Below are 26,048 nucleotides of genomic sequence, written 5' to 3'. Positions count from 1 at the left end.
CTGCTATGGCCTGGGAAAGCAGTATAAGATGGTCCAAGTCCTTGGGCCTCTCACCCACATGGGAGACCTGGAAGAAGCTCCTGGCTCCTGACTTCAGATTGGCACAGCTCTGACCACTACAGCCAACTGGGGAGTGACCAGTAGATGGAAGACCTTTCTCTCATTCTCTCTCTCTCTCTCTCTCTCTCTCTCACTTTCAAATAAATAAATAAATCTTTTTAAAAATAAATGTATTGGGCCCCCACATTGTGGTGTAGTCAGTTAAGCCACAGCCTGCAAAGCCAGCATCCTATACAGATGCTTGTTCGTGTCCCAACTGCTCTACTTCCGATTCATCTCTCTGCTAATGTGCCTAGGAAAGTGACAGAAAATGTCCCAAGGACTTGAGCCCCTGCCACCCACATGGGACACTCGGATGGAGTTCCTGGCTCTTGGCTTCAGTCTGGCCCTGCCTTGGCCACTGTAGCCATCTGGGGTGTGAACCAGCAGATTGAAGCTTGCTCTCTCTCGCTCGCTCTCTGTAATTCTTACTTTCAAATAAAATAAGTCAACCTTTACATAAAAAAAATCTCTAGAGGGACAGCGTCCAATAATTTCCAAAGCTTAATAAAATTAGTATTTTCCAGCTCAGGAGCCACTCAAGCTGACTAAAACATGCTTTCCAACTAGAATTACACCAGCTCACTGTGGAAACATAGATTTTCTCACACTGATCAGAAAATCCATAATGGCAGGGTTTTTTTTTTCCATTAATGAAAAGGTGGTGAGTCATTCTTTAATAGATGCAATATAATAAGGACAAATATTTCCAAACATGGGTTCCATGGGAGAGATTTTAAGTATCAATGGCATTTTTGCTCTTTTATCTTTGAATCAAATTAGCTCGGGAGAAATTTGATTGCATCACTTGTAATACAACTCTCTCTGAATTAGAGTTTAACATTATAGCCTCAGTTTTTATCCAGAATCAGCTGATGAACTGGATATAAGGGGGCCGGTGTTGTGCTACAGTGGGTTAAGCCACCTTTTGCAAGACGGCCATCCCATACCGAGTGCCAGTTTGAGTCCTGGGTGCTCCACTTCTAATCTAGCTCCTGCTAATGTGCCTGGGATAGCAGAGGAAGATGGCCCAAGTGCTTGGTTCCCTGTCACCCACGTGGGGACCAGGATGGAGTTACAGGTTCCTGGTGTCCTTGTGGCCATTTGAGGAAAGAACCAGCAGATGGAAAATCTCTCTCTTTCTTTCTCTCTGTCACTCTGCCTTTAAAATTAATTAATTAAATACTTTTCGAAAGAAATGGCCATACAGAGAATATTCCAACACTTTCTATGAACTCATTACTAAAGACACAGTCCCTTCTAATATTGTTCAAATCCTTTAGCAACAGGAAAAAATTTGGAAACAGAAGTTTGTGCCATTCGACAAAATAGTTATTTACACAGATGATGGGAGCCATAATCCTTTCTCCCTTGGCTAGGAAACTCAGAATGAAATTTTGTCTCAACCTCAATCACCTTTATTTCCAATTTCTACTATCCTGATTTCCCCTAAATTTCTTCCCTGCCCCCCCCCATTACAGGATTCCTTTTTATTTGTCCAGTTTGAAATTGATCCCTTTTAATTCATCTTGTGGTAGCAATCCATCCCAAGGCCCATTCCGGAACACAGAGAGAGATGTGAATGAAACAGCCCATGAGGGCAGAGCCGTGAGTAAAACTCGAGGTCGCCACCTGTCGCACCTGCTGTCTGTCCCTTGACATGAGTGCCTTCACGCTCGCCCTCCCACGGCCGGGCCTGGCTTCCCAGGGGCTGCACCACAGACCTCGCACATGGAGCCGTCATGCTTACAGAGGCCCCAAGGACTCACGCTCTAGGAAACAGACATCTCCCAGCCCACAGTCTGAAGGCCATCTGCTCCTGCCTCTCCACAGATTCCACGTCTGGGCTTCTGGCTGCCTCGGCAGAGTTAGGAACTGGGCCCGTCTCCCCCAAGGCTGCAGATGCTGGCTGTGAAGCCAGAGAAAGGGGGAGAGGAGAAAGGAACAGCCCTGAGCTGGCAGCAAGTGTGCTGCCCTCCACACATCACCGTGGACAAGAACAGCACCAAACACCACCAGCAACAACAGCTGTGCGTCGTGGGTGCCTCCACACCAGGCACCCCACGCACATCATCACCACTCCTCACAACAGCATTTAGTACTCCTGGCGGGGGGGTGCTACCTGGGGCTGGAAGCCTGCTTTCCTAAACAGCATGACTTGCTGGAAGTTAACAGCATCTCCTTGCATACAAAGGACTCATAAGCTGGGGTCCTTTCAGGCTCCTAGGGACAGTAATTGAGACTCCTGCAGTAACAGTCCACTGTATTAACAAGCGCTACCACAGCTCTAACAGCCTGGACAAAAAGCACTTTGCATCCACCCAGGCCAGGCCTGTCACTTTGTCCACATTTAGTGGACTCGGGTTGGATGAGCATTAGCTCACCAACAAGGAGGTCTTGCCTAAGAAGCACAGATCCCAACCCCCTAAGCCGCCCCAGCCTGGGCTCTGCGAGAGGCTGGAGGAACGAGAAAGTCAGGAGTCAGAAAGGGGCTGCTCCTTCCTAAACAACACAAAGTGCATGAGAAAATAAGCTTGAATGGCGACCGCCGTCTAGAAGGGCCGCCTCAGCAATGAGCAGAAGCGAGAAAGCACCTGCCCCCGGTCCACGCCCATCTCAAACCTTCCCCTGCTGTTTGGGGCCAAGGACCAGGCCACCCCACCCCTCCTGTACATGGATGTGGAGTGTCGCTCACGAAGCACTGGCTCTTCTGTTGTTGTTTTTGGAAAACAAATGCTTGCTTCTAAGAGCCCCCCTCCCAGTTAATATCTGTGCTCAGGACTCCGAGTCCCCAGACGCATTACGATGGATTTGTCCAGGTTTGAGATCTCAACTTCGTGATTTCCTCCCCATATTCCCGGTCTCTCTGGACCCTGCTGGGTTATGATCCAAGCCTCCAGCGGCCTGGAGGATGTATAACTGACCCCCACCATGCCTCCTCCCCCCAACCACGTTCCCCCACTGCCAGGATGCTGTTATCCGCAACATGGCTTAGTCTCACCCTAGTCACCACCCAGACCCACAAGTAAACGCGAGAAGTGGCCCTGGGGCCAACACTAGTCTCCCTAGACTGGCCTGCCTTGGGGTTCCCACCATGCTCCTCTCTTATCTCGGGAGCGCCACGAACCCCCACTCTCCCCACCCTGGGATCAGAGTCTCAGATTAATTTTTACAAACACATGCACCTGACCCAGCATACAGAGTTATAGCCCCTCGCCTGCTTATACTACTCCTATGAGGTCAAATATAAGCCACTGCATCCGACAAATACAAAGACAGTCCAGGGCCATGTGGCTGAACCTGCAGAAAGACGCCAGAAGAGTCCACCTGTGTCCAGTCCGAGATCCAGACCTGGGACAAGTTCTGCTGTTAAGGCTGCAGCAACCACATGGCTTTGCCTCTCCCCAGGGTCCCCAGCGCACCACAGTGACGTGCAGAGTCTGCTGTGCTCACGGTTTTTTGACACAGGGCTGAACCACTGCTTTGGTATCAGGGCCTGTTGCTCTTCCTGCCGCACCCCTGGACTATCAGGCCCCTGAGGGCTTGGCTGGCTTCTGCAGGCCAGGGGCCTCGATAAGGCTTTCTGAGCTTGGGAGGTCTGTCAGCGCTGGCTGCCTGTGGAGTCTGGAAGGAAGTTAGCTGAGGGACTAGGAACTGAGAATGCACTTTAAAGTATCTGAGAAAACGGGCCCAGGAACTGACTCCTGCATCTCCACAGCACTCTAGACAAATTGTATGCTGGGGCCAGCACTGTGGCACTGCGGCACAGCGGGTTAAGCCACTGCCTACAATGCCAGCATCCCATGTGGGTGCTGGTTCAAGTCCCTGCTGCTCCAATTCTGATCCAGCTCTCTGCTGGTGTGCCTGGGAAGACAGCAGAGGATGGCCCAAGTGCCTGGGCCCCTGTACCCACTTGAGAGACCCAGAAGAAGCTCCTGGCTCCTGGCTTCAGCCTGGCCCACCCCTAACTGTTGTGGCCATTTGGGGAACAAACTAGCAAATGGAAGATCTCTCTCTCTCTCTCTCTCTCTCTGTGTGTGTGTGTGTGTGTGGGGGTGTCTTTCTCTCCAACTCTTCCAAATAAATAAATAAATATTTCTAACAAAAGATGCTCATAATCATTTTTTTTTGACAGGCAGAGTTACACAGTGAGAGAGACAGACAGAGAGAAGGGTCTTCCTTTTTCCGTTGGTTCACCCCCCAATGGCCGCTGCAGCCGGCGTACCGCGCTGATCTGAAGCCAGGAGCCAGGTGCTTCTCCTGGTCTCCCATGCAGGTGCAGGGCCCAAGAACTTGGGCCATCCTCCACTGCACTCCCGGGCTACAGCAGAGAGCCAGACTGGAAGAGGAGCAATTGGGACAGAGTCCAGCGCCCCAACCGGGACTAGAACCTGGGGTGCCAGCACCGCAAGCAGAGGATTAGCCTATTGAGCCGCGGCGCCGGCCCATAATCGTTTTCTAAGAAAAAGTGCATGTATTATTATGCCCATCTCCTAGAAGAAGAGGAGACTCTGAAAGATGAGATGACACTCCCACATCACATGATAATAAGTACAGAATAAAGGCTAGAAATCTATTCCAAGCATTTACCTTACGCCATCAGAATGAAAAGGGGGGAGGGAAACCCAGAGATGGTCACTTTGTATGTGTCTCCACCATGATCAGATCTAGACATTCAAGGGAAGCTCTACCTAACCTATAGATGGTGATTCTACATGGCTAACACATAAGGCACTGAAACTCAGAGGGCAGAGATAGCATCAAGGTAGAAGAATGCCCTCGAAGCCTGAGAAAGGACAACACAGAGATAAGAGGAATCAGAGGCAGGCACTACTCGGAGGGCTGAGTCTGGGAACACGGAGAAGCAGGGATTAGAGAAATGAGAGGCGTGAGGAGGACGCTGGGTGTGCAAAGGACAGAGGAAGGCTAAGGAGGCAGCAGGAGAGGAGGGCGGAAGGGAGAGAACAAAGGAAAGGGCAGCATGAGCGTGGAAGCAGGAGGAAAGGGGAGCAGAGAGGCAAAACAGGCCTGCATGGCCAGGGCAGAAGGGCACAGACACGCCTGCTCCTGGGTTTGATGCTACGGATCACCCTGGAGAACAAACTGTGTGGGCAGGAGGCTTTCGCGCCCCTTCTCTCCAAGCATCAGCCAGCAGAGATTAGAACATAAGGAAGAAGACACAGATAGAGCGAGGTTAGGAGAACATGAGTGGTTCAGAGAGACCAAAACGAAAGGAGAAGCATACATCAGGGATATAAGGAAGGCAGCAGAATCATGAAAGGGCCGGCCAAGTTAGCACCTGCCAAAAGGAAGCAGAAGCCTCCCTCGCAGGCTGAGACCTGGTCGAGTCACCAGGAGACTGGGACAGCGTCAGTCAAGCAGGAGCCGAGGTCCAGAACAATATGGCACCTATATTTGAGGATGGTGGTCTTAGGACTAAGAGGACACAAAACACACAGCGGTGCGATTGAGGGGGAGCCCTCACAGGGTGGTACTTGGGAAACCAGCACATTTGTGGGTCAAACATGCGCCTTTTAATGGCAAATATCTACAGCTAGCATTCATGTCTGTGTTGTTCATTGTTTCACATGTTTGTCCACCTGCCTTGGAGGTGTTACCCACCATGACAAATCTGCAGGAACAGAACCCACAGAGTACATTGGTCTGAGTCAGGGATTCCGCGGTGGCATCAGTCACAGGCTGGTGTGTGAGGAGTGATGACTGATGGAGACAGTAGGTCTGTGGGTCGTGAAGACGGAAGTGCACAGCCAACGATGTAGGTCAGGATGGAGCTGCTGACTACAGTAGGGATGGCGAGTAGAAGGCAGGTGAAATAGTGGTCGCGTAGACAGCAGAAGAGAGAGTTCTGTTAATGGTGAGGATGGTGGGAATTATGGTGACAATGGTTAGAATGATAAAGATGAACCCTGAAAAGCTAGGTCCCAGTTGTGGAACAACACTAGGAGTGTGTGTGTGTGTGTGCATGTGCGTGTTTGTGTGTGTATGAGAGAGAAAGAGGGAGAGGGCGAGAGGGAGAGAGCAAGAGGAAGAGAACACACCCACAATGACCCATGGCTAAACGACAACATTCATCTGCCCCAGAACCTCCCTAGCAGACATCTCAGAGGGTCGAAATCAATAGCCTACTCCTTCCCCCTGAAATGCTTAAAAAAAAAAAAAAAAGGAATCTGTGAACACAGTTTCCTCTCTCTTTGGAGCTATTTGTTGGATTTTCTTACACAAGGAGATACAGCCCTTAGGAATTACCTGGGGATATTTTCTAGTTGTTTTTTTAAAGATTTATTTATTTATTTATTTATTTATGTGAAAATCAGAGTTACACAGAGAGAGGAGAGGCAGAGAGAGAGAGAGAGAGAGAGAGAGAGAGAGAGAGAGAGAGAGAGAGAGGTTTTCCATCTGCTGGTTCACTCCCCAATTGGCCACAATGACCGGAGCTGTGCCAATCCGAAGCCAGGAGCCAGGAGCTTCTTCTGGGTCTTCCACGAGGGTACAGGGGTCCAAGGACTTGGGCCATCTTCTACTGCTTTCCCAGACCACAGCAGAAAGCTGGATCAGAAGTGGAGCTGCCAGGACTCGAACTGGCGTCCATATGGGATGCTGGCGCTTCAGGCCAGGGCATTAACCCACTGCGCCACAGCGCCAGCCCTGGTATTTTCTAATTGTATACGGAGCAGGAATTTGGAGTGCAGTTAAGCTACCACTTGGGATGCTTGCATCATATAACTGGAGCGCCTGGGTTTGAGTACTGAATCCTTGACCTCTTCTTTTTTTTTAAGATTTATTTATTTATTATTTGAAAGGCAGAGTAACAGAGAGACAGAGGCAAAGAGAGAGAGAGAAGTCTTTCATCCGCTGGTTCACTCCCCAAATGGCCCCAACAGCCAGAGCTGAGCCAATCCAAACCCAGGAGCCAGGAGCTTCTTCCGGGTTTCCCACGTGGGTGCAGGGACCCATCTTCTACTGCCTTCCCAGGTCATAGCAGAGAGCTGGATCAGAAGTGAAGCAGCTGGGACTAGAACCGGCACCCATATGGGATGCCGGCACTGCAGGCGCGGGCCCCTGGATCCCCCACTTTTGATCCAACTTCCTGTTAACAAACACCCTGGAAGGCAGTAGATAAAGAATTAAGTCACTGGATTCCTGCCACCCGCATGGAAAACTCAGATGGAGTTCCAGGCTCCTAGCTTTGTCCTGGCTGTTGCTAGCATTTGAAAAATGAACCATGGGACCAGCGTTGTGACGTAACCAGTTAAGCCACCACCTGCAGTGCTGTCATCTCATATGGGCACTGGTGCAAGTCCTGGCTGCTCCATTTCCAACCCAGCTCCCTGCTAATGGTCTAGGAAAGCAGCAGAGGACAGTCCAGTGCTTGGGCCCCTGCACTCATGTGGGAGACCTGGAGAAAGCTCTTGGCTCCTGGCTTTGGCCTGGCCCAGCTCCGGCCACTGTGGCCATTTGGGGAGTAAACCAGTGGATGGAAGATATCTCTCTCTCTCTCTCTCCCTCTCTCCTTTCCCTCCCTGCCTACCTTCCCCATCTTTCTGTCTTTAAAATAAAATGAAAAATAAATAAGACCTTTTTTTATAAAATAAACTCTAGAGGGAGTATTTAACTGAAAACTGTCTCCAACATCCCCAGTTGTGTGGCTATTACTCCCAGTGTGCATCATAACCTCCTGGGATTTAAGGTTTCTCCCAACACCAAAGCCAGAGTCTAACCCCACACCAACCAATTGAATCAGAAGCCCAGACAAGGGCCTGAACATGGCCTGAACATGTCGCAAACACCGCCCAGATTCTTCAGCTGAATGAGAACCGTCCATCTTACAGAACAGATGGGTGGAACCTGCCACCACTCAATCTTCAGGGGCAGAATCACAAGCAGATCAGGTATCTCCTTGGCAAGTCTGGTGCTATTTCCCCTGCACGATGTGGACCCATCAGTGGGGCTGCCTGCTGGCTGCTCTCATTGCTATCTACCCTCTGTCGGGCAGTGTTGCAATCCCCAAGAAGCAGGAGAAATAGGATATAACAGAGAGATGACAAACCTGGACCAGGGCAAGGCCTAGCTTCTCCTTGAGCACAACTGGGTTGCTATTCTGAGAGAGAAAGATGCCGCTCCCCATTCCCCAATCTCCTTCTTGCCCCGCCCACATCATGGCCACATATTAATTATCCCTGGGGAGGCAAATACAATTGCAATCGACAAAACCTACCTCCCGCCTAATCTTATTCCCAAACTATTTGCAACATTCGCCCGTCCAGAGGCCCAGACCCCAGGAGAAATGTATGCATACTTTTTTGGTGGGAACTTTGATCTTCAAGAATTCTGCCTCTCTGGCCAGCACCTGCCACGGGGCGTGTATCCGGACAAAGACGGATCCCTGGCTTTTACTCTGCAAGGTACAAAGAAGAAATGGAAACACTCGTAAGGACATGGCTTACATTCTTGGTTCCCCAACTCTCCCAAGTCTGCACCGTTGCTCCCTCCATTTCTACTTCATTCTCTTCAAATTTCACCAGGGACCAAGTTCCCTCCCACCCATACCCAATTCTTTGCTTGGCTTGTGTTCCAGAAATATTCTCATCAAAAAACATAGAGTAGTGGCCGAAGTACAGTGGCTTCAGAGGGAAAGAAGAGTTCAAACAATTTTGTTCACAGATCTGAAATGTGAGTAATTGTGATGTTCACAGAAACTCCATTATTGTTTTCAACTTTTATGTATTTATTTTCATTTTACTTGAAAGGCAAGGAGATAGAGATGACAGAGACAGAAATAAAGATAGATAGAGATAGAGATAGAGATAGAGATAGAGATAGAGATAGATAGAGAGAGAGAGAGAGAGAGAGAGAAACAGACTATCTTCCATCCACCGATTCACTCCCCAAATGACTGCAACAACTGGAGCTGGGCCAGGCTGAAGCCAGGAGCCTGGAAATGCATCTACATCTCCCATGTGACTGGCAGGGTCCCAAGTATTTGGATCATCATCCACTGCCTCCCATAGTCTGCTGGAATCAGAAGCAGAGCTGGGACCCAAGCAGTGTGATATGGGCTGCAGTTGTCCCAAGGAGTATGCCAACCACTGCACCAAATGCCCACCCCCCATTACACTCTTTTTTTTTTTTTTTTTTTTTTGACAGGCATAGTCAGACAGTGAGAGACAGAGACAGAGAGAAAGGTCTTCCTTCTGATGTTTCACCCCCTAAATGGCAGTTTCAGTCGGCGCACTGCACTGATCCGAAGCCAGGAGCCAGGTGCTTCCTCCTGGTCTCCCATGCGGGTGCAGGGCCCAAGCACTTGGGCCATCCTCCACTGCACTCCCAGGCCAGAGCAGAGAGCTGGACTGGAAGAGGGACAACCGGGACAGAATCCGGTGCCCCAACCGGGACTAGAACCCCTGGGTGCCAGTGCCTCAAGCAGAGGATTAGCCTAGTGAGCCATGGCACCGGCCCCATTACACTCTTGACAACCATTGGTCAGTTTACCACTGCTGGTAGTCGGTGAGCAGATTGCAATTGGTTTCCCTTCACATATTTTCACTGTTTATTGCTCAGTTTTGCATTTTTGTCCTTTTGTTATGCTGTACTATAGTCCCAAATACACTTGAGTTTAAACATAGTGATGTAGATAATTAACATAGTGCAACTCAAAGTAACGGCATGAACATAAATCGCGAACAGGGCTCCAGTGTGAATACAGAACACAGGGCTACGTCCCAGGACAAGTGATTGGGTTGTGTGCTGATTTCACCCAAAAATGAACAGGGAGCAAATGAAAGGCAGTAGTGTATGTTTGAAAATTAGATGATGTTAATGATCTAATGTGGCCCTTGTCATATTTGTTACAAGTATCTGTCACATTATGACAGGGAGCCATCCTCATATGCCCAGAAAATCTTAAATGATTTTCAGAATAAGCTCACACAGTAAAAACAAAAATCCTCTCTGATATGAATTTAATTAATTTCATCACTAAAGAAAGAAAACCAAAATCAAGCGGAAAAATGGCCAAAGTCCCAATACTGCTGAGAAGAGTCTAACAGCACTTGCAAAATTCAACACAAAATATTGTGTTTGGAGAGAAAGTGGAAGAAGCTGATAGCAAAATCCTTCTTCAAATGATGGTTAGAAGTCACAAAGAATCCACACCCCAAGGGGGAAGACACTGCTGAGCTGGCCACCATGACACTGATACCAGGATAAAGCCACTAAGGGCGGAGTGGGAGTCAGGTCCCACCAGCAAGGGGACTATGCAGACAGAAGTGCTCTTCCGCCTCCGCCCACCCCACTGCCACAGCCCCGGGCACTCAGGCTACAGCAGCGACGAGGTACTTACGGATTTAATGTGTGTTTTGAGGAGCAGGATGCGTGGGGGTCGGTACTGAGAAGCTGTCAACTCCTTGAGCAGTAACGGTGTTGCTGTCCACATAAAAGCAGTTGTCCCTTTTGAAAAGCTGTCCCCCGCCACTTCATTGGCAACGACACACTGATGTTGAACAATGTGCCCTGTGACCTTAGTTCAGTGTTGAGGAGAATCCTGCACATGGTCATCCCACAACCGCTGTCTGCCTTTGCACAATGCCAGACAGAGAAGCAGCTCACAGGTAGAAGACGACTTCTTCCACAAAAGGGCATAGACCAACATGCTCAGATGGGTTTCGGAGATGAGGATCAAGATGTTTTACGGTGCCCAAATTGCCAGGGGAGACTATTTCTATGACTTTGTAAATGGTGGCTCTACAATACATTCCCTAATTCAGATATCCAGGCCCTAACCCTACTTAGTGGATGCAAGCTCATGATTTATAACGTAGAAGAACGAAAATGAACCCAAAGTCCCATAAGAAGGTTAAATTGTGATGTGAAAAGGCTTGCACAGCCTGGAGTCACGAACACCTGAGAACAACCACCACCACCACGAGGCATATTTCCTGTGTCTATGTGGTGTGCCACTGCTGAGGGACGTGGTCACCTACCCTAGCTCATACAGCATCATATAGCTACCTTAGCTCATACAGCATCCACGACCCTGCTGTAAGTGGGGTGGGGAGGGGAGGGTGTGGTGGAATGAGGTGAAAAGGTCATATCAAGATGGCTGCTGAGGTGAAAAGTTCATGCCAAGATGGCCACTGAGGTGAAAAGGTCATGCTAAGATGGCCACTGACAACAGAAACTGCCTGGCAACAGGCCGTGATTGGATGGCTTCGGAAACCACATGACAACAGAGGAAACCACATGACAACAGAGCCTGACTGACGGCAGGCCGTGATTGGATGGTTTCAGAAACTGCCTGGCAACAAGAGCCTGACTGGCAACAGGCTGTGATTTGTTGGGGCATAGACAACCCCTTGATCGGATTGGCTGGTCTTGGCTATATAAGCTGTTGTACTAACTCAAATGAACGAGTCTGTGGGCTGCTCGCCTCAAGCCTGCTTTCACCCGACTCCCGGGGTCTGTGTGTTGGCTCAGCGCCTCTTGCCCCCACCATGCTGCTCCTCTCAGAAATGACCCACTGCAACATTGTTGAGAAATCAACGGCAACAGGAGGGTACTGTCAATATTTCTATTTTATAATTAAGAGATCCAGGGAAGTGCAAATTTAAATGATTTTATCAAAGTTACACGGATATTCCATAAAAAATACTTTTTAAATCTAGGCAGACTTTGTTCTACTTGATGATTTTCTCCTCTCACTGGGGACAAACAGGACAGGTCACTGGGCAGAGTGAAAACCACATCGAAGGGCTGTCACGGAACACAAGGACATGTTTTTAGACCAAACCCAGATCAGAGAGTAAATGATGGATCCACATGGCTGTTCTAAAAGCAAACACTCAACCTTCCAGTGTGCAAGCACGACTCAGTTCCGACAAGATCTGGAAAGTGGCCTCCAGCAAGATATCTCCCCAGTTTCCATGCCCACCTTTGGCTGGGATACCCAGGACGACTGGACAGAGTCGTCAATCACTTACTGTTACTTTGCACTGCAGGTTAGGATTTTCCAATTTAGTGCAAATGAGGGGTAGGAAAAAAACCATCTGTGACACTGACCTGCATCCCCGGTCCTCGGGCACAGCCCAGAAATGGTGTTTTTGGTGAAGGGTGACAAATAGTACCATCCCTCTCCCTAGAGTGAAATCATGACTACACTCGTTCTAATGTGCTTTGTCTTTATTTTTAAATGACGAGGAAGCCTTTTTAACTTTGTCTAGAACCAGGTGTGCGCCAAATGTCCACTAAGCGGGTGCAGATGTTCAAAGTCGGAGGGACGGCGAGGAGGGCAAAGGTCAAATTCCACAGCCCTGGTGGCAGCCTTCTAGCTGTCCCCTGACAGTCTCATCTGCTCCATCTTTTAAAAACTTTTTATTTATTTATTGACTTACTTATTTTATCTGAGAGACAGACAGACAGAGAGACTCAGAGAGCTCCCATCCGACTCACTCCCCAAGTGCCTGCAATGACTGGGACAGGGCCAAGGCAAAGTCATCCTCGGTCTCCCATGTGGGTGGCAGGGACCCAGCACTTGGGCCATCACCTGCTCCTTCTCAGGGTCTGCCTCAGAGGGAAGCTGGAGTGAGGAGCCAGAGCTCAGACTCAAACTCAGGAACTCCAGCCTGGCACATGAGCATGTTAACTGCTCAACGAAACACCTGCTCCTCATTCTCTCCACTTGTAAGTGGACAGACAGTCATCAAGACACACCTTCCTTGCAGCAGTCACTTCTGAAACAGTCAGTTCTGGCCAATGCTGCACAAGGTAAATTTCATCAAAGACAGCCAGTGCTTTGGGGACCATGGCATCAAAAGATCCTGACTGAGGTCTTCGGATTTCACTGTCAGTCTGTGCATCTTCAAGCCTCCCCACTCCCAAACCTCTCAATAAATAAAGTGTTTTGACCCCAGGGCGACAAAAGACAGCAAGCAGGTGCCTTTTCCCCCTTCATCACCTTCCCTCCCTCTACTCGGTTGCTTAGAGCAAGCAAGCATCACAGATCTTGAGGTCAAAGCTCAGGCTAGGAAGAGAAAAGTGCCAAGAGAGAAGCTGGGTCTGCCTCCATGAGCGCCATGGAGGCCTGGGTCCCCTCCTGGAATTTTATGTGGAAGACAAAACTCTGCCTTGTTTAGCCGTTATGATTTTAGAGGTTCTATCAATTGCAGTAAACCATATACTACTAATGCGAAACTGTTTCCCAATGTGGAGACATTAATTTTTGCCAGCAAAGAACAGTTCTCCGTTCTCCTCAAATGGAGCTTGTTTTAAGGGGCAATAAAAGCTGGAATGCAGATTTGTGGTGCTAACAACTCGTCATCATGTTCCTTCCATGCTGGGCAATATTGTTACCTTCTCATAAAAAGAAGAGCACGCGAGCTGATGTGAAATGTTAGCTGGTGTGACTGGCTATGTCTCCCAAGGGAAAAACAATGGCTTGGAAACCCCGGAGCAGAGCCATCACCAAATGCAGACTCTCTCTTCACTAACCCAGGAATCTGAACTTGGAGGTTCATATGTATGAGGGTACTTCAAAGTGTTCATGGAAAATGAAATTAAAAGAGAAGCTCATTTTAGTACAAAAAAATGAAATCTATGTACAGTTTTTTCTTTTTTTAAGATTATTTATATGCTTGAGAGGTAGAGTTACAGACAGAGAGATGGAGAGACAGACGAAAAGGTTTTCCATCAGCTGGTTCACTCCTCAAACAGCCACAATGGCCAGAGCTGGACCTATCTGAAACCAGGAGCCAGGAGCTTCTTCCTGGTCTCCCACATGGGTGCAGGGTCCCAAGGATCTGGGTCATCTTCTACTGCTTTCCCAGGCCACAGCAGAGAGCTGGATCAGAAGTGGAGCAGGCGGGACTAGAACCGGAGCCCATAAGGGATGCTGGTACTGCAGGCAGAGGTTTAGCCCACTACACCACAGTGCCGGCCCCAACATATATTTTTTTTTTCATAAAACACATTTTCCATGAGCCTTTTGAAGACCTTTCGTACTGAGCTAAGAAAAAAGAAGCTTTCCTCTAGGTCCAACCGAAGTCCCTTCTGCCCTGTTTTGGGATTTGAATTCTTTCAGGCACAGGAGAGAATTTAGAAAGAGCCTGGAGAGCAGATGTTTAGCCTGGTGGTTAAGACTCCCATGACCCTCAGTGCAGTGCCTGAGTTTCATTCCTGGCTCCAGCTCCTGCCCCCAGGTTCCTGCCAATGCAGACCCTAGGAGGCAGCAGTAGTAGCTCAAGTCATTGGGCTCCTGCCACACACATGGGAAACTTGATTGTGTTCCCAGCTTTTGGTTCTGGCCCCAGCCCAGTGCTGGTTATTGTGTGCATCTCCAGAGTGAGTCAGCAGATAGGAACTTTCTCACACTCGTGTGCGCTTGCTCGCTCGCTCTCTCTCTCTCTCTCTCTCTGCCTCTGAGAGAAAAGAAAGAAGGAAGAAAGGAAGGAAGAGAGACAAAGGAAGGAAGAAAGGGAGGGAGGGAGCGAGGGAGGGAGGGAACGAGGGAGGGAGGGAAGAATGAGCTTGGGGCTCCAAATCAGACAGATTAAGGTCTGAATCCCAATCTTACAGCTCTGAGATTTTGGACAAGTCACCTAAATGAGCTTTGGTTTCTTTATCTGAGTAAGACAAACGAGAAGCATTGCATGGCTACTGGAAAAATAGGTGAAGTCCTTGCCACGTGCCTAGAAGGTGGAGGGTTGGTAAACGTCCACCTTGACTAAAGTGATCGGCTCCACCCAGCTAAAATGACCACTTCCTGACTTCAGGGACAGTCTCTGATATGCAAGCACCTAGCACAGGGCTGCACACACTGTAGCCCTGCACTGGGGGACACAAGCTCCTGTTAGAATACCTAGTCTTTGTTTGTTTACTGCCTTGCACTTTTTTTTAAGAGGCAGAGTTACAGAGAGAGAGAGGGAGAGACAGAGAGAACCATCCGCTGGTTCACTCCCCAGGAGGCCATGATAGCCAGAGCTGGGCCTATCTAAAGCCAGGAGCCAGGAGCTTCTTCTGGATCTCCCACATGCCTTCTTGTGTGCAGGAGCCCAAGCACTTGGGCCATCTTCTGCTGCTTTCCCAGGCCATAGCAGATAACTAGATTGGAAGAGGAGCAGCTGGGACTCAAACCAGCACCTGCATGGGCTGCTGGCAACACAGGCAGAAGCTTAGCCTACTATGCCACAGTGCCGGCCCCATTCTGCCCAGCACTTCTAAAATTAGCTAAAGGATTTTTTTAAAAAGTCTCATGTAACCCCAAAGGAATTCATGGGTTCAAAATATAATGTATCTCTAGAATTTGAGGACAAGGTCAGAAACAGTGCTTTCTGAAGTTGACACAGAATTGAACGCACAGTGTGAGAGATTAGCCATCAGAAAATATAACCCACTCCACTCCTAAAAGAGATTTTAGAAATCAGTAATCAGTGTGACAAGAGGCACTCCCAAATCTCATCAGGAAACTAAAATTTGTGTAAAATGACCCATAACATATAATTTGGTGCTGCTCACCCGAGAAAGAAGAACCCGTGTATAAATATTTCTGTAGGAAAGCCCAAATCTCCCATCTGGGGAACGCAACTATCCCAGGGGCAAGAAGCATACAACAGAGCAGGAAATCTCTCCGCTCCACTGCAATGTCCCACAACATTATGCAACTCCTTTCACTGTGGCTCCATCTTCCTAAAGCCCCACAGATTTTGCTTCTCCAGTCTGGGTATTGGGAGTGATGCCCAAGAAGAAGGTGCAAGTACTCAGGTCAAAGGCAGTGCATGCTTCTCAACCATAACCTGACTTCCAAATTCACCAGCCTCTCAACTTGTGCTGCCTGCTGGATTCCCAATGGAGAACTAAATTCAGAAGAGGCCATGTCAGGTCCCCCAACTTGAACCTGTGTCCTGCCCCATCAGCCAGGGTCTCGCTCTCTGCCTCCATCCCTTCCTCTTTAAAGCTGACTCAGCAGGAAGTCTGAGAACCTGTGCCCTGTCAGTGGCACCTGACAGTACCGCCCCCTCCTCCTCAGGCTCCACCCACTCAGCCCTTCTCATAGGTGTCAAATGTTCCAGCCAGCTTCTCTCCTGGGAGCCTCCTCGCCCTCTGTCTCCTCTGTTGTAACGTACTCTAGCCCCTCAGTCCCAGCCAACTCCTATTTGGATCTCAGGCTAGGCATTAGCTCAATGGGGAGAGCTTCCCTAGATCCTGGATTATGCTTGGTCCCCTGCTTTTGCCTGCACAGCTCCTTGCCTTCTTCTTCAAAGCATTGACCCACAACAATCATTGTGTCATGAGGTGTTGAAGGCTTGTCTGTCTTCCAGGCTACACCTGCAGTTGCATGAAGACTAACACACATCTGTCTTGTTAACTGCTCTGTCTCTGACCACCACCACAATGCTGGCATAGGCTAAATGCCCAGTGCACAGTTACTGCAACTTCACTGTATTCTTAATTGGCTCTGTTTGGTTCCTACAACCAATCTCTAAAAATTGGCTCTCGTGGCCCAGAAAGTAATTGATTACCTTTGACCAACAGAACTTAAATTTAAGTCAGTTTTGAGAGGATAATTTAATGACCCATAAGTGCTTTCTCTCATGCCTACAACTAAAGGTATTCAAGTCTCCACATGGTTTTCTCCATTCCTGTTGGGAGCCCAGGCCCTTCTTGCATTTGCAGATCACTGCTACCTTTCCTAGAGGTCTAACACATTGGTTCAAGTTCATTCTGGTGCTCCTGAAACTACCTGAACTAAACTGAAACTCTATACATCTGGAACTGCTCTGCCTTCTAGGCTTATAGGAGTAGGGTACCATTAAGGAAAAGAACCAGGGATACTCTGAAAAATAAAAGAAACTTCAAATGTAGAAGTCTTTGCAATCTTTATTTGCCCAGCCATGGTACCATCCAATATCCCCATGCTGACAGCTCAAGACAGAACCAGCTTATGGGCACACAGAAATTTTAGAAGAGTGGATTTATTTGGCCCAAAACTCATCCAAGGACACCTGATGGATCTTTCCAGGACCCAAAGAAAGCTGGCACCCAGGAGGCTAAATTGCCTGGGCAAAGACCTACAGTTAACAAGTAGCACAGTCAAGAATGGAACCCAACTCTCCCGGCACCAGGGTCCTTCCACACAGCCTGGAGGGCTCACAATGCATCCACAGATGGTCCTGCAGCCCCTCCTCTCACAAGAGATTCACAGATGGAGGTGGAGGAATGGGGCCGGGGAGCAGGGCAGGGGGACTTGCGCCTCCAGCCACCACCTTCCAGCACTCCAGCCTCGGCTCCAGACTCCTGGTGAGATGATCCTGATTGTTTATGTCTTCTTGTTGTTATCCAAAGGCTGCATGTGGCTTCACAAGACCACGTCCTCTCTCTAGAGAGCTAAGAGTGAATAGGAGGCAGCCCCAGCCAAACACTGGAAACTGATACTCCACAGCCTCCTTCCCCACTGTCCTGCCAAGCCACCTCAGTGCTGACCCCAGAGGCCTGCATGTACTCTGGTCCGAGGCCCTGCTGTGAGCTGAGAACATCAGCTGCAGCACATCGTGGCCCGGGGACAGGGCTGCCAGAGGAAGGGCGGGGGATGAGTGCGTAGGCGATGAAGGGAGGCGGAGGGGAGCCACATTGCCTCAGAATCCTCAAAGACCTCACCAAGCTCATGTGCAATCAGCAAGGACCAAAGGCAAGTGGTCCCACCGAGAGGGTGACAGAACTCCCAAGGAGCCTCCTGCCCTCCACTCATCGCCGTTGGTGCCCACATGTCTGAAGGAGCTCTGTTGGGTGGTACCAAGATTGGGGCCAGAGCAGCCACCATCACAAATCCCAGAAGGGTGTCCTTGGGACCAAGGACTTTTGGAAAGAGAGCAGGGATTCATTTGAGAGAGGCCTCACCACTGCTCTTTAGAAGAGACCCATAGTCTACCTGTGTCACGTTAAGAACAAAGCCTTCCCATCCCTCAGTTCTCAGACTCCTCCATCCCATCATCAGGGAGCAGACTCTGCCTGGTTTGCCAGAGACACAGTGGCTTGGAGATAAGCAAAGGGAAGAATTTCCTGACTCGGGAGGAAAGGTGGAAACTTGCTCTCCAGGAATCAGAGAGCCAGGGATTCTGCTCTCCAATCCTGTCCTCTGCAGGCCAAGGTGATAGTGGCCAATGATCAGCAGAGGCGAAGGACAGAGCCAGGTTCCTACAGAGCCCCATGCCAGAGACCCACAAAGACCAGCAGCACAGCACGTCTTGTGACAAAGGCTGCTCCTACTTCCCAACCAAAGACAGGAGATGACCCAGCCAGGGTCTCCTGGAAATGAAAACTCAGTCACCTTTGTCATTTGTGTGACAGGACCCAGAAAAGATGACTTCTGGACCCATCACCACACTCTCCGCTCTTCAGGCACTGTCATTGTACTCCAGACAGGAACCACTGCTCAAAACCCCAGTGAAGATGACAATGAGAGAAGACTTGGAAAAACTGAGGACTCAGACCCTCCACCAAAGGCAGAAAGAGGCTACTCCCTCCCTAATGCCTGAGCTACAGAGATCCACCAAGAGCAGCATGCTGCCTGTAGGGCCACCATCTAGGCAGTCAACAATCGGGTGCATTCTGCTTCAGAAGTGCCAAGCCAAGCAGAAATGGGGAATAACATTCAGCATCCTGGTACCACCTGCTCCATGGGTACTAGGGCCTGTGTGCCTGGTCTGACATCCCAGCTCTGTCACTCACCGGATGCACCATTATTGACAAGTCACCAAAGTTCTCTAAGACTAAGAGGAAATGTTAAAATAGTTATAATGATTAACAATAATACCACTTGGAAGAGAGAAGGAAAGACTGCGTAAAAGGACAAATGGAAACATTTCAGAGTGGCAGGTACATTCACTGTCCTGACTACAACGATGATTTTACAAGTGTTTACGTATGTCAGAACTCAACAGATACAGCCAGTGTTGTGCTGCTGCAGGTTAAGCTGCTGCTTTCACATCCCAGGTTGGAGTGCCAGTTCTGGTCCTAACTGCTCCACTTCAACTCCCTGCTAATGTACCTGGGAAGGTAGCAGAAGATGGCCCAAGCGCTTGCACCCTTGTCCTCACACGGAGACCCAGGTGGAGTTCCTGGCTCCTAGCTCCTGGCTTCAGCCTGGCCCAGAGGCCATTTGGGGAGTGAACCAGAGAATGGAAACCTCTCTCTCTCTCTCTCTCTCTCTTTCTCTCTCTCTCTCCTCTCTGTGTCACTCTGCCTTTCTTTTGTTTTTAAGATTTAGTTATTTATTTGAAGGACAGAGTGACAGAGAAAGGTAGAGACAGAGAGAGAGGTCTTCCATCCACTGGTTTACTGCCCAGATGGCCACAATGGCCAGAGCTGAGCCAATCCGAAGCTGGGAGCCAGGAGCTTCTTCCAAGTCTCCCATGTGGGTGCAGGGATCCAAGAACAAGGACCGTCCTCCACTGCTTTCCCAGGCACATGAGCAAGGAGCTGGATCAGAAGTGAAACAGCCAGGACTCGAAGCAGTGCCCACATGGGACTGGCCCTGCAGGCTGGGGCTTCAACCCACTGTGCCACAGCGATGGCCCCATCACTCTGCCTTTCAAATAAAATGAATAAACATTTCCTAAAATACTCAACAGATTACTTTAAATATGGGCAATTTATTATATACCAACTATACCTCAACAAAAGACAAAGGGAAAGATATGCAAAAATGTCAAACAATACCACATGTCCCACAACTTCTATCTTCAAAGATGTCATTACTAAAATGCATATTTGTGTTAAATAAATGTTTACCTAGCAGTGTGCTATGTATTATTGGTTTTCATTAACAAACATGCTAAAGTGAATAAAGATCCCATGGTATCTCAGAATCAAATAAAGTTATATACATGAAAGCATTTTGGAAACTATACAGTATATATAAAAGGACTTTGAAGATCAAACTTCAGGCAGCTGCTGCCAAGTCTCTGCCCTGGTACTAGAAGTGCCCTGGGCCGCAGTCCTTGGCCTCTATGGGAATCCCACCCTCCTTCTTGGAAGAGCATCACTGTGTCCACCAAGCAAAAGCCCCTGCCAGGTAACCGAGCAACACCTCTCTTGGTGTTGATGAAAGAAAGAGAGCTGCTTCACTGAGGAGTTTGTTACACCAAAAGCAAAAGGCTGAACAGAAGCCAGTAGCCAGAGATTCAATTTCCACCACAAAGCAGAATGCAAATCCCTAGGCCCTAAGGCTGCTGGCAGAAGTGCAGGGCCTCTCCTAGAACTTAAGGCCAGAGGGCTGCTCCCTGGGCTTCAGGCACACAGGACAGGCCCCAAAAGGAGAGGAGGACAAGAGGTCAGAGGTGAACTGGAGGAAAGACCAGAGGAAAACGCTGCCCTTCCCTGCTCATCACAGGAAAACACTTTGGGACGGTGGGCCCCTGGCAAGGGAACCAGATGCTGCAGAATCCTCACGCTCAACACCACGGTGCTTCCCATGCCCACCCCCACCCCCCAGCGAGCTAACTGTCTTTATTTCACGGCCCCCACAATGGAAGGCCGACGGGGAGCAGGCAGAGCAGGTCCCCTCGCTGGCGCTGACACACACTCAGACCACAGATGATCGACAGGTTCTGAGTGACCCAGCGCACTCCCAGTTTATTTCTCTTGTCTCATCACCCTGTCTAGATTAGCATTCTCCAGAAAATGCCCCAGATGAGACAATAACTCCCAGGGCCACCCTGTGACTCAGCGCTGAACACAACTAAGGTCAACAGCCGCCAAACCTTCCGTCGGGAACACCCTGGACTCCTTCCTGACATCCATTTCTTTGGTCCACATGAAAAACACCCCACTCCAAGAGAGGCATGGCCAGGCCTTTATAAGCCCATTATATTACCTGTAAAAGAACCTCTATGTTCAATGCCCTTCCCAACTCAAAACACAGCACGATTCTTTGATGTTGTTATTTTTATTTTTCCCTCCTCAAGACCCTTCCAGAAACCCTTCATGCTGTCAGTCATTACCTCCCCACTCAGGAGTGCCCCTGACTTCTCCCAACAGTGACTCACCTCTCCCCTAAGGAATATCTCCGCTACGACTGGGAACATCTCCCGTGATTCAATCGTCCCAACATATCTCTATTCAGCAAGTATGCACTGGGCAACAGCTACGTGCTTAGCAATGTGCTAGGAGTGAAGAGCACACAAAAGGAATGTCAGCCTTCAGGCTGCCTCATGGATTTCGGTCTCTCTGAAATCAGAGAAACAGTATCAGTGCACAAGATGAAGAACATCACGACTCGGAATGATTAATGTCCGCAGGATCAAGGCAACTAGTGAGCGGTCATTTCCTTGTGGTCTCCCCTTTCACTCAACAACAGCTGCCGGGGTTTGCTTCAAGACAAACACCTCTGCTGAATCTTAGCTTTGTGCTTTTAGTAGAAATGAGCCCAGCACCAACTCCAGGGCTAGGCCCCGCTAGCTTGAAACATCAGCATATCCATCTCCCAGGTCACAGCCATTGGCTCTGGAACATGCTTGTAACGCAATCAAGACCAATGAGACGTGAGGAAGTGTTGGCCAGGGTTTCCGGGGAAATGAGCTTTCTCCTTGTCAGACTCAGGGAAGAACAGTGGCAATCAATTCATTGCATAAAGGGAAGGCCTGGGTGAGCCAAGGGGGTGGAGAGCAAAAACAGGATAAAATGGACCCTGCAGAAGGTTGAGCAGACGCATGGAAACACAGGGGGTCCTTGGGGGCACAACTTGAGGGGCTGGGTCAAGCCACACCAGAACTGCTTACGGGCTTTCCAATTCCATGAGCTTACAAATTCCCTTTGTTGTTGAACCCTGTTTGAGTTGGGTTTTCTATCAGTGCAACCAAGAGTTCTCACTGATGTAAGAAACTATTAAAAGATCTGACCATGAGCTAGAGGAGACAAAGAAGTTATAGAGGAGAGGGAACTTGAGCTGTCCAATATGATTAGCATATGCAAAAGGGGCTGTGGGCAGTCTAGAAGAGAAGGAACAGAGGGGCCGACACTGTGGCGTAGTGGGTAAAGCCGCCACCTGTGGTGCCAGCATTCCATATGGCACCGGTTCAAGTCCTGGCTGTTCTACTTTCGATTCAGCTCTCTGCTATGGCCTGGGGAGGCAACAGAAGATGGCCCAAGTCCTTGGGCCTCTGTACCTGCATTTGAGACCCAGAATAAAATAAAATCCTGGCTCCTGGCTCTCAGCTTCGCATCAGCCCAGCTCCAGCCATTGCAGCCATTTGGGGAGTGAACCAGTGGATGGAAGACTGACTCTCTCTCTCTCTCTCTCTCTCTCTGCCTCTGCCTGTCTGTAACTCTGCCTTTTGAATAAATAAACCTTTAAAGAAGAAGAGAAGGAAAGGGATGAGCAAAGGTGCAATGGGGAATGGGTGCAGCTGGTGGAGACCAGCCTGCCTGCAGCTGAGTGGGACCTGGGGAGCAGAGGACTGAGATACGGCCATATCCAGTGTAGCTGTACTGCCCACTACATTGCTGTTGACCGTGAACCTCATAATAATGAACTTCATACATCTTCTGGGATCTTGCACTTTTGCCCAGATTCATTATATCTTCAGCAGCACAAAGCATGGGAGTCCACACAGTCAAGGAATCTTTCTGGTAGCACTTTCTTCCTCCTTTCTCAAGGAATCTCACTTTAGGAACTTCCTATTTTCCAGTGGGACCAACAAATGCAATAGATGTAATTTATGGGCAGTGACTGTCCAGCCGCTCAGGGGTTGGGTTAGGCTGTGGTCAAGCAGAATCAAGGACAAGCCTCCTCTGTCCTACAGACTCAGGCTGGGACCTTCTCCTGGGCAGATGAGGGAGATTTCTGAAGACAAAGATCTCACTCAGGAAGATCTTTGAACCCAGGGGGACATTGAACATGCACCTGTTGCACATGCTGTAAGACCTTCCACAGAGCAGGACACATGCTTTCTTCAGCTAGAGCACCCTTCTCCCAAACAAAATATTTCTTGGATGAGCTCCAGAGGACCACGGCTTCCCCTGCTCAGCCCCCTGAACAGCCTCTTATGGCACCTGTATAAAACTCCAAAAGTTGCACCATCCCCTTGGAGGAATGCTGTTGGAGCAGCTGGGAGAACCACTAACACAAACTAGGACACCAAACATGCTTCAGTACTGGGAAGTCACAGTGCTGCCCTGCAAACCCATCAGACTTGACCTAAATCTGGTGTCAGCAACCACAGCACCAGTCCCCTACTCCCCATCCCACAGACTCAGCCTTGTGTTAGAGTCTGAGGAAAGTGTTTTATGAATAAAGGCTACTGAATAAGCTGAAGTCTAGATCTTGAATTTGATATTGATGAACTGATTGGAGACACTAAGGTAAAAAAAAAATCACTATGATGCAAAAAACATTGTGAAGTTGATTATTTTATGTGCATCAAAAATATTCAGAATAGTCCATCTGCCAAGAGTGCTGTAAAAATAATCCATTAGCCTGGAATGGCCTTTTTAAACATTTATTTAATATTTCAAAGACAGAGTAACAGAGAGAGGTAGAAACAGAGATCTTCCATCCACTGGTTCACTCCCTACATGGCCACAACAGCTGGGGCTGAGCCAGGCCGAAGCCAGAAGTGAGGAACTCCATTGTGGTATCCCACATGGATGGCAGGAGTCCAAGCACTTGGACCATCATCCACTGCTCTCCCAGGCACATTAGCTGGATCAGGAGCAGAGCAGCTCTGGCATGAAATGCTGGCGGCTTTACCAGCTAAGCCACAACACTGCCTCACCTCGATGCTGGTTTGGAAGCCAGGGCACACAGCACATGGGGTCTCCAAAAAGCAGAGTGCATTAGAGGAAGAGCTCTGAGATACTGGTTGAAAATCCCCAGCTCTGCCAATTACTGCCTGTGTGACCACAGATAGGTAAGATAAGCTCTCCAGGTCTCCGTTTCCTTTCAGGTAAGAGAGAGAAACAAGGATCTAGAAGGAACAGCGACCTCACTGGGTGCTTCTGAGGATCAGCAATAACACAAGAAAGGCAATAATCACAGTGCAATGCCTGGCATGTGGCATGTACTCAATGCTAATAATTAGCACTTGCACACGGAGATTTCTGGCCAGAGGCATTTGAATGGAGGGGTTGTGTGCAATCCAGTTTCCAGCATCCTCCCTTTTTTCCCAGAAAAGCCTCGCTCCTGGGGCATTTCCCCCACCCCCACCCCTATGAGGCAAGAGCCCGGTTTGGAACATGTTCCCTCTACACAGCCAAAAACAGGCTTTTCCACAGCCGTGACCCTGCACACGCACCACTGAGGAGCTGGCCCTGCCTGAGAGCAGCCGTCCCTCCCCACAGCCTCCGGTCTGGAAGAGAAAGGGTCATCAACTGTGCTAATTAAATCTGCAGATGATAACAAACTGGGCGGTGCTGCAAACAGCACCAGAGAGGACGAGGAAATAAATGAGAAGGGACCTGGGGAGTTTGGAAAATATGGGACAGGAAATAACAAAATGAGATTCAAGGCAGAAGAATGCAAGTTCCTCCAACTGGAGGGAATAATCAGAAACATGGACACTGGAGGGGAAGGAGAAGCTGGGAAAAGGCTCAGGAGATGAGGGCTGGGAATGGGATGGATGACAGGTGTCAAATGGGAGAATGGGAGCAAGGGGTGGGCCCAAGGTAGGGGCCAAGATGCCTAGAGGTGAGAGCAAGTGGAGAAGGTGCCAGCCATGGCGTAGCTGTATGCCAGGGCCCCTCCAGCAGGTCATTGACAGGGTCCAGGGTTCACTCTGTTCAAGCTCTAGTTCAAATTACACCTCCTAGTCTCCTAGAGCAAGTCCTACCAGCTCCCTCACTCGTTGCTTGTCTATGATTTTCAGTTCAATGTTTGACCATCTTTCCATGTGCAACTGTCTCATCTCCAACCGAACCTCAGCTCCAGGAGGACAAAGACCCCACACAGGCTCACTGCATCCCTCCTCGTGTCCAGCACATGGTAGTTTCAACACAAATAAGGGTTGAGCCCATAACAAATAACACAAAGACAAGACTTTCTCTCCCCAACCCCTCATGGGTTAAAATTATACCCAATGCTTCTGTGTTATTATCCACAGGCTTTTGATTCTACTGCAATGTGTGTGGTATCCCTGAATCAAATACATGTTGTCGGGGCCGGTGTTGTGGTATAACAGGTAAAGCCACCACCTGCAACACCAACATCCCAAATGGGCACTGGTTAGAGTCCCAACTGCTCCACTCTCCGTCCAACTCCCCACTAATGCACTTGAGAAAGCAGCAGAAGATGTCTCAAGTGCTTGGGCCCCCACACCCACGTGAGAGACCTGGCTGAAGGTCCTGGCTCCTGGCTTCTGCCTGGCCCAGCCCCAGCTGTTACAGCCATTTGGTGAGTGAACCTGCAAATGGAATCTCTCTCTCTCTTTCTTTCTCTCTCTCTCTCTCTCTCTTTCTCTCTCCTTCTCTCTCTCTCTCCCTTCTTCCCTCCCTCCCTCCCTCCTTCTCTCCCTCTCTTCCTCTCTTCCCTCTCTACCTCTCTACCTCCCTCTCTCTTTCTCCCTCTCTCCTTCTCTCTCTCTCCCTCCTTCTTTCTATCTCTCCATAACTCTTTCAAATAAATAAAATAAATATTTTTAAAAATACAAATCGTCTGTTTAGCCCTTGTTCAGACCAGAATGCAAAACAGACGTGAGTCCAGGAGAAAAGAGGACAAGTGACAAAAGTGACAAGTCAGAGAAACCATGAGGCAGATGTCACAGCTGCATCTCTCACGTGACAACGGCTCAGCTGACTTAGCCAAGATGTAGACCTGGCTGCTCCCAGTCTCAAGTACTCTCCCTGAGGCACAGGCTTCATACTCAACAATCATAGTCAAAAATAACCAGGAGAATGAGACAGAGCGCATTTGCATGGAGCTTGGATAAGGCTCACTGGCCCTGGAGAGA

General features: G+C 49.1%; 1 protein-coding gene across 2 annotated transcripts in view; it reads right to left on the bottom strand.

The window, feature by feature from the left end:
• The window catches only part of ANO2 (anoctamin 2), a 353,918-nt gene that overhangs the window by 274,641 nt on the left and 53,229 nt on the right, over positions 1–26,048 (bottom strand). For both annotated transcript variants that reach the window (XM_062195454.1, XM_062195453.1), the window contains exon 3: positions 8,417–8,515. In XM_062195454.1, coding sequence (XP_062051438.1) covers positions 8,417–8,515 — 99 coding nt within the window. The remainder of the gene's footprint in view (positions 1–8,416; positions 8,516–26,048) is intronic.

Source organism: Lepus europaeus, chromosome 6 (assembly GCF_033115175.1).
Source record: "Lepus europaeus isolate LE1 chromosome 6, mLepTim1.pri, whole genome shotgun sequence".
Classification (NCBI taxonomy): domain Eukaryota; kingdom Metazoa; phylum Chordata; class Mammalia; order Lagomorpha; family Leporidae; genus Lepus; species Lepus europaeus.
Note: the sequence above shows the minus strand (reverse complement) of the source record. Positions and strands in the feature narration are given on the sequence as shown.